This window comes from Suncus etruscus, chromosome 6 (genome assembly GCF_024139225.1).
Source record: "Suncus etruscus isolate mSunEtr1 chromosome 6, mSunEtr1.pri.cur, whole genome shotgun sequence".
Lineage (NCBI taxonomy): Eukaryota > Metazoa > Chordata > Mammalia > Eulipotyphla > Soricidae > Suncus > Suncus etruscus.
The window spans coordinates 96,156,115-96,165,344 of record NC_064853.1 but is presented as its reverse complement, the minus strand read 5'-3'; the positions used below and the strand labels follow the sequence as shown (position 1 = coordinate 96,165,344).

At 42.9% G+C, this 9,230-nt stretch overlaps 1 protein-coding gene and 1 pseudogene across 1 annotated transcript in view; both read right to left on the bottom strand.

Annotated features, from left to right (window-relative positions):
* Positions 1-6,671, bottom strand: part of LOC126012084 (nmrA-like family domain-containing protein 1) — an 18,729-nt gene extending 12,058 nt beyond the window's left edge. Inside the window, exon 1 of the mRNA XM_049775890.1 lies at positions 6,632-6,671. Coding sequence (XP_049631847.1) covers positions 6,632-6,671 — 40 coding nt within the window. The remainder of the gene's footprint in view (positions 1-6,631) is intronic.
* A 429-nt stretch (positions 6,672-7,100) lies between these two features.
* On the bottom strand, positions 7,101-8,985 carry LOC126011831 (elongation factor 1-alpha 1-like; annotated as a pseudogene).
* Between the last annotated feature and the right edge of the window lie 245 nt (positions 8,986-9,230).

The following is a 9,230-nucleotide window of genomic DNA, read 5'->3' as shown; positions in this document are numbered from 1 at the left end:
CTTGTGGGCACCCAGATGATATACCACTGATTATAGGATTTCTCATTAAATGAGCTCTGCCTTTGTACACAGAGCTTCAAAATTTAAGGAAATAGTAGATATGAACAGATAGCCAGATATAAAAGATGTTTGAGGGAAGCCTCAAATGAGAAAAACAAAACCAAAACCAGCTAGCCAAGAAAAGGAAATAAAAACAATGTTCGGAACAGAAGAACAATTTAAAAGTATAACTATCCTCAGAGAGTAGAAAAGATTTTTTTTATACAGTATATCTGCTTATTTTTTTTTGTTTTTTTTTTTTGTTTTTTTTGTTTTTGGGTCACACCCGGCAGCACTCAGGGGTTACTCCTGGCTTCATGCTCAGAAATCGCTCCTGGCTGACTTGGGGGACGATATGGGACACCGGGATTCGAACCAATGACCTTCTGCATGAAAGGCAAATGCCTTACCCTCCATGCTATCTCTCCGGCCCCATCTGCTTATTTTTTTAATAAAAGAAGTGATAGCAGTACAATGAGTAGGACATCAGCCTTGCATGGAGCTGACTTGGGTTTGGTCCCCAGCATCCCATATAATTCCCTAAACACCACCAGGAGTAATTCCTGAGCACAGAGTCAGGAGTAACCAATGAGCACCACTGGATGTAACCCCAAAACAAACAAACAAAAAAAACTAATAAAAGGAAAATTAAAGTTAAGAGATAGAGAAAAAGAAATCAGAAGAAAAAAGTCTCAATTATTTAAAAAATAGCATCACAAGGGTCAGAGAGATAACACAGAGGGTAGCACAGCATTTGCCTTGTTCGCAGCTGACCCAGGTTCTATCCCCAGCATTCCATATGAGCCTCTAAGCCTGCCAGGAGTGATTTCTAAGAGCAGAGCCGGGAGTAAACCCTGAACACCACTGGGTGTGGCCCAAAAACCATACACACAATAAAAGTCTAATACATTCTCAATTGTAAAAATAGAAGAAATTGCCCAGAATTTGGGAGATTTAATAGAAAAAGACATGAAAGAGAAAAATATCAGGGGCCAGAGTGATAGCACAGCGGCAAGGCGTTTGCCTTGCACACAGCTGACCTAGGACGGACCGAAGTTCAATCCCCCAGAGTCCCATATGGTCTCCGAAGCCAGGAGTGATTTCTGAGCATATAGCTAGGAGTAACCCCTGAGCATCACCTGATGTGGCCCAAAGTCAAGAGACAGAGAGAGAGAGAGAGAGAGAGAGAGAGAGAGAAAGAGAGAGAGAGAGAGAGAGAGAGAAATACCATAAAGATTCAAATTCAGAATTAACAGATATAAAGTAAAAAGCAGGGGAAGGAAAAAAATCTTTTCAGATTCCAAGGATACTAACTGAGTGTACTGAGGACCATTTGAACTCACTGACAGGTAAAGCAGAGTGCTTTCCCCAAAGTGGTGTGTCTCATATGATCTATTGAAATTTAGGTTTAAAAAAAAAGCTGGGGCCCGGAGAGATAGCACAGCAGCGTTTGCCTTGCAAGAAGCCGATCCAGGACCAAAGGTGGTTGGTTCGAATCCTGGTGTCCCATATGGTCCCCCATGCCTGCCAGGAGCTATTTCTGAGCAGACAGTCAGGAGTAACTCCTGAGCACCGCCGGGTGTGGCCCAAAAACAAAAACAAAAACAAACAAACAAACAAACAAAAAGCTGACCTTCTGAAAAGAAAGAACTCCTCTCTATTTGATTGTCTTGGAACTATTACAGCAGTTCTTATCCTGCCTTTAAATTGACATGCTACATGTCCTGGGCCATGTTTCTGTCAACTTTGGAACAGTAGCAAAACCAACAGCGAGACTGGTTTTCAGCCTCTCTCACTCAGATTGGAACTATGAGATCTGCTCTCTTGAGTCTTGCTAACAGCTAAGTTTATCAACTACAGATCTTGAGACTCCTCAGTATACACAACCGTGTAATTTCTTACAATAACTCTCTTAAAAATATATCTTATACCTCTCATTGCTTTTATCTCTCTGGAGAACCCATGTATATATGTGTGCATAGAATGCTTTTCATACTTTTCTTGTCCAGATATCATATTTCAAAAACCTTGAAAAGATATCTCCTTTATCTAGAGATAAAGTCCAGGCTTGTCCATTTTTAATGAGCATTTTGGGGGTCAGTTCTTATTAAATATTGGGTATTGATTTTTGGCACTTTCCCTTTTTTTTTTTTTTTTTTTTTTTTTTTGGTTTTTGGTTTTTGGGCCATACCCGGCGGTGCTCAGGGGTTACTCCTGGCTGTCTGCTCAGAAATAGCTCCTGGCAGGCACGGGGGACCATATGGGACACCAGGATTCGAACCAACCACCTTTGGTCCTGGATCAGCTGCTTGCAAGGCAAACGCCACTGTGCTATCTCTCTGGGCCCCACTTTACATTTATTATCTCAATCCTCATAATAACTGTTTCTGTGCATTAGAGTCTCCAATTTATAACTGGGGACTTAAGTCTCAGAAAACATAAGTAATTTCTGGGGCCGGGAAGGTGGCGCTAGAGGTAAGGTGTCTGCCTTGCAAGCGCTAGCCAAGGAAAGGACCGTGGTTCGATCCCCCGGTGTCCCATATGGTCCCCCCAAGCCAGGGGCGATTTCTGAGCACATAGCCAGGAGTAACCCCTGAGCGTCAAACGGGTGTGGCCCAAAAACCAAAAAAAAAAAAAGAAAACATAAGTAATTTCTAAGGTAATGCAGCTACGGTGTCAGAGAATATATTGATTTAAGTTCAGAATCATACTTGGCTACTGATCTGAAGCCATTGTCTTTCTCCTCAAGCAGTCTCCCTCTTACCACCTGTATGACCTTACACAAATCTGTACCCATCTATAATATAAAGCTTGTAATCTAATCACCTCCCTTGGATGGATATTATGTGGGTAAAGCAAGTAGAGCTGCACCTGGCACCTCATGAAAACTCTTACTAACCCAGTTTTTACCTTGGGTTGGAGTTAAGGCCTTGGCGAGGAATATGCATAAAACAGATTTCCTAAGCCTGTTACTTGGGGGAACTTTCACTTTTCTAGGAAACCAGCAACAGCAGTAGTCCTCCAACCACAATAACCAGAGCCTCTGTACACTGATCTGAGGGGGTTGTTTGTTTTTATTTTGCAGGTGGCAGGGGTCTTGAGGCCACACCAGGTGGTGCTCAGGGGTTACTCCTGACTCTGCACTCAGGAATTTCTCCTGGTGTGCTGGGGGACCATATGGATGACAGGAATTGAACCTGGTCAGCCTTGTGCAAGGCCAACAACCTACCCACTGTACTATTGCACTGGCCCTGATTTGAGTTTTTATGTGTTACTGTATCCCTGCCCCTGAGCAGTATCAGCTGATTGATTATATGCTATGTAAATAAGGACATGTAAGACTACTTATCGTATCATATATGTAAATAAGGTACCAATCAGTAGACTTGCTTCTCTGACCTCTCCCTCCTCATTTCCTACTAATAGTAGACATTGCTTGAGGGCCAACATTCCCAAATCTTACACCATGTTACCCAATAAACTGCCCTATATGTCCAGTTAATTTTTAATTTCAAATAAGTAGCCAACCATATTTGTACAAGTTTATTCTATTCAGTATTTGGACTATTCAAAAATTATTCATTGTTTATCAAAAATTCAAATTTAATAAGGAATTTTGTATATTTGGTGACAAAACCTTAAACACACTGGTGAAACAAAGTTACATACAATAGGTTCCCTCCCTTAGTTAACTGGGAATCAACTTTTTCAACTCTGACACATCTAACTTAATTCCTTTTGGAGCCACTCCCAAGGTTCATATATAACTGCTGATGTGTTAGTAGAAATTTAAGTTTAATGAGACTAAAACTGAATGAGACTAAACTGGTCTTCCTCTCCCTTCTCCCCTCACCATCTTTCCCATTTCAAGGAATCTAATTTTTCTTCTTCAGTTGTTCAAAGTGGAAAACTCAGAAGGGTTTTTATAGGTTTGGGTTTTGTTTTTTGTTTTTTGTTTTTTTTTTGTGGGGGAGACACACCTGGCAGTGCTCCTGGATCTACACTCAGAAATCTCTCCTGGCAGGCTAGGGGTACCATATGGGATGCCCGTAATCAAAATCGGGTCTGTCCCAGGTTGGCTACGTGCAAGGCAAGCACCTACCACTGTGCTATTACTCTGACCCTAGAAGTTATTTTTTAATTCTTTTTCCCACTCTGATATACATGGTTCTTCCATGAGCCCTGTCACTTCTCTTTATACATGTCCAAAATTTGACTATTGCTCATCATATACTGCTGTTACCTGGTTCAACTCATTGTCATCTTGCCTGAATTGCAGGAAAAAAAAAAAAAAAAGTCTCCTAACAGGTCTCTCTGCATTAGCCTCTACCCCTTACAGATCCCTCTCTTTTCTTTTAAAGTCAGTCTTGTACCTAGGTTGCTTATTTTTGTTTTGTTTTGGGGTCACACCTGGCGGTGCTCAGGGGTTACTCCTGGCTGTCTGCTCAGAAATAGCTCCTGGCAGGCATGGGGGACCATATGGGACACCGGGATTCGAACCAACCACCTTTGGTCCTGGATCAGCTGCCTGCAAGGCAAACGCCACTATGCTATCTCTCCGGGCCACCCTAGGTTGCTTTTTATTTTTTTTTTTTTTTTGGTCACATCCGGTAACACTCAGGGGTTACTCCTGGCTATGCGCTCAGAAGTTGCTCCTGGCTTGGGGGACCATATGGGACACCGGGGGATTGAACTGTGGTCCGTCCAAGGCTAGCGCAGGCAAGGCAGGCACCTTACCTCTTGCACCACCGCCCAGCCCCCTAGGTTGCTTTTTAAGAAGTTGTTTCTCCATGCATTATTTCTTGCATTCCTTAAAAAAAAAAAAAAAAAAAAAAAAAAAAAACAGTTCTCCTAGAGCTTGTTTTCTCTCTTAGACAGGAGTAGCAGGAAGGAGTGCTCATAACAAGGTGGAGTAGAGCTGTGATTTCAGCAATACAAAGGCCTGGAGGAGGACATGTATCTCAAGAGCATAGTGGGGCAGAGAAAGGAGTCTGAAAAGGGCTGGCAGGCCCTGAGTAGGACTTTTACTCAGAGTGAGATGGAAGGAAAGGAGGAGTTGGAGAGTTTGAGCAGAGTGAGATGGAGAGTTTGAGCAGAGTGAGATGATCTGACAGTTTCAAATAAAATAAGAATAAATAAAAGGAGAGTAACCCAATTTAACCACCCATTTGCAAAGATGGCTCTAGCAGTTGGAAAACAGATCATAAGGAAGATAAGAATGAAAAAATACTGGAGAGCAGATCTGCAGGTTTGGGCAAGTAGAGTGCATGCTTTGCATTCAAGTTCAATAATATTGTATGGCTGTCTGCAGAATGCAGGATAAGCACTGTGCTAGCAATAGCCCTGAGCACTGCTGGGTATAGACTTCTCTGACTCTCAAAAATAATACAAAGTTTGGACAGATGGCCAGGTAAAGAAGTTCCAGTTCATTTTCCTAAACATTCAGAATCTATTTCTTTGTTTACTTTATATTCTGGGGGCACACCCTGTGCTCAGGACATACTTCTGACTCTGTACTCCTAGTGGGCTCAGAAGACCATTTTGATACTGAGGCTAGAATCCTGGTTGGCCATGTACAAGGCAAGAGCCCTACCCACTATTCTCTGAATCAATTTTAAAATCGATTGCTAGAACCTTAATCAGGCAGGCATGTGAAAAAAATCAGACTTGTTCCTTTTGCTTGCCAGAAAGTGAGTGAAGAATACAGCTTACATTAACATGAAACTTATGGTCAGAGGCTCGGGGGACTCAAAGTTTATACCAACAAGTTAGCACATGATGAGGAGTAAGAGAAAGTAGTCATTGTCCATGTCCCATGAGATGATTTCTGAGAAAATTCAAATCACATCACTACATATGAACACAAGCAATGACAATTTTCTTAATTTCCTCTGAAGTATTTTTTTGTTTAGCCTGCACCGGCAGGCTCTGAATTTAGAATTAAAAGAAAGGGGGGCCCGGAGAGATAGCATAGTGACGTTTGCCTTGCAAGCAGCCGATCCAGGACCAAGGGTGGTTGGTTCGAATCCCGGGGCCCCATATGGTGCCCCGTGCCTGCCAGGAGCTATTTCTGAGCAGACAGCCAGGAGTGACCCCTGAGCACCGCCGGGTGTGGCCCAAAAACCAAAAAAAAAAAAAAAAGAATTAAAAGAAAGGGGCTGGAGCGGTGACGCAAGTGGTAAGGCGATTTCATTGCCCGAGCTAGCCTAGGACGGACTGCGGTTCGATCCCTCATCATCCCATATGGTCCCCAAGCCAGGAGCGATTTCTGAGCGCAAGCCAGGAGTAACCCCTGAGCGTCACCGGGTGTGGCCCAAAAAACAAAAATAAAAGAATAAAAAGATGGGGCTGGAGAGATAGCATGGAGGTAAGGTGTTTGCCTTTCATGCAAGAGGTCATCGGTTCGAATCCCAGCGTCCCATATGGTCCCCCGTGCCTGCCAGGAGCAATTTCTGAGCATGGAGCCAGGAGTAACCCCTGAGCACTGCCGGGTGTGACCCAAAAACCACAAAAAAAAAAAAAAAAAAAAAAAAGAATAAAAAGACAGGAAGATAAGTAGACAAATACACTTAAAAAGCAAGATGCTTTTTACCTGTTGCTCCAAACACCACAATTATCTTCTTGCTTGTCATATTAATGAACAAAGGTGAATGGAATGGTAGAACCTTCCTCAGAGCAGTAGCAGCAGCTGAATGAAATACAGTATGTCTCTTGGTGTGAGAAGTATAAGCCAAATCACATTACCACACCCATATTTTGTCCCTCCCTTGTAAAGTTTTTTTTTTAATTATAATCAGCTAGCTTACTCACTCTGACATTGCAATTTTCTTTTCTTTTTTTTTTTTTTTGTTTTGTTTTGTTTTGTTTTTGTTTTAGGCCACACACATATAATCAAATGGTCCAAAAAACATTTTTCTTTCCTTCTGAAGGTTTTAAGGTGCATTATTATCATTAACCATTAATTTTACTATTAAATTTAAATGGACAACTGAGTCAGACAGTTCTGAGACCGTTCTTCCACCACTGATTAAGACTGGGATGGCAAGTACTGGGAATAATGTTCATTTAGCTTTCTGAGCTTTCTCGGTTGACTTTGTAACCTTGCCAGCTCCAGCTGCTTTCTTGTCCACGGCTTTGTGACTCCACCAGCAGCAGCTTCATATCACAAACAGCAAAATGACCCAGGGGAGGGTAGTGAGAGAAGCTCCCAATGAAATGGGCTTGCCAGGCACCATATCAACAATAGCAGAATCACCAGACTTCAGGAATTTAGGCCTTCTTCCAGCTTTTTCCCAAAATGACAATCAATCTTCTCCTTTAGCTCAGCAAACTTGCAAGCAATGTGGGCTGTATGAAAATCCAGCATAGGGGGCCGGAGAGATAGCATGGAGGTAAGGCATTTATTTGCCTTGCATGCAGAAGGACAGTGGTTCAAATCCTGGCATTCCACATGGTCCACCAAGCCTGCCAGGAGCAATTTCTGAGTGTAGAGCCAGGAGTAATTCCTGAGTGCTGCCAGGTGTGACCCAAAAACCAATAAATAAATAAGTAAATAAATAAATAAAATCTAACATAGGTGAATAACCAACACTTATCTGACCTGGATGGTTCAGAATAATTACCTATGCAGTGAAGCCTGTTGCTTCCATTGGAGGATCATTTTTGCTATCACCAGCCACATTGCCACAATGAGCATCTTTAACAGATATGTTCTTGATATTGAAAACCACGTCTTTGGGGCCGGAGAGATAGCATGGAGGTAAGGTGTTTGCCTTTCATGCAGAAGGACAGTGGTTCAAATCTCGGCATCCCATATGGTCCCCTGTGCCTGCCAGGGGCGTCTTCTTAGCATAGAGCCAGGAGTAACCCTGAACACTGCCTGGTGTGACCCAAAAAAACAAAAAACAAAAAAAAAAGAAAGAAAGAAAGAAAAAAGAAAAGAAAACCACGTCTTTCCCAGGAACAGTTTCACCAAGAGCATGGTGCATTTCAACAGACTTGATTTCAGCTGAAACATTGAATGGAGCAAATGTGACCACCAGGCCAAGTTTGAGAACACCAGTCTAGCTGGGCTCACAGAGGCAGTACCTCCAATCTTGTACACATCCTGGAGGGGCAGGTGCAAGGATTTGTCAGTTGGATGAGTGGGTGGCAGGATGCAATCCTGGACTTCAAGCAGAATGGTTCCACTGGCAGTGCCATCTTTACAGGTTACTTTCCAGCCCTTGTTAGTACTTGGCTCCAGCATAGTGTCATCGTTCCAACCAGAAATTTGCACAAATGCCGCTATGCCTGGGTTGTAGTCAGTTTGCTTAATTCCTTAACAACTAGCTTACTTAACAATTTCCTCATATCTCTCTGGCTATAGGCTGGCTCAGTGGGATCCGTTTTGTTACCACCAACAAGGAGATATTTCTTTTTTTTTTTTTTTTTTTTTGGTTTTTGGGCCACACCCTGTGACGCTCAGGGGTTACTCCTGGCTATGCGCTCAGAAGTTGCTCCTGGCTTCTTGGGGGACCATATGGGACACCGGGGGATCGAACCGCGGTCCGTCCTAGGCTAGCACAGGCAAGGCAGGCACCTTACCTCCAGCGCCACCGCCCGGCCCCAATATTTCACACCTAGTGTGTAAGCCAGAAGGTCATGTTCATGGGTCTAACCATTCTCGGAGATATCAGCCTTAAATTCAGCACACCAGCAGCAACAATCAGAATAGCACAGTCATCCTGAGAGGTGCCCATTATCATATTTTTGATAAAGTCTCTGACCTGTGGCATGAATGATGGTCACATAGTACCTACTGGTATCACACTTCCACAAGGAGATATCTATGGTGATATCATACTCAAGCTCAGCTTTTGGCTTATCCAAGACCCAGGCCTACTTGATGGAACCCTTTCCCATCTCCGAGGCCTCCTCGAAGTTCTCAATAGTTCTCTTGTCAATGCAAAATCAGGGAAAGGTTATGTCAAGGACACGACACTTTGGGAATACATTTTGGTTGCAAAAAAGACTATGTCCATCTCTAGGGCATCCTGAATCTATTCCATGTTACAGCATGTTACTCAGACTCAGCTGCCCATTAGCAGCTCCTGCTCTCTAGAACTAGACTATTTGAAATGAGGTCATAGAGTTTCCATTTTTCCCTAAGTTTTAATTTCCTTGTGTATAAAATGGGTGGGGAAATTTGT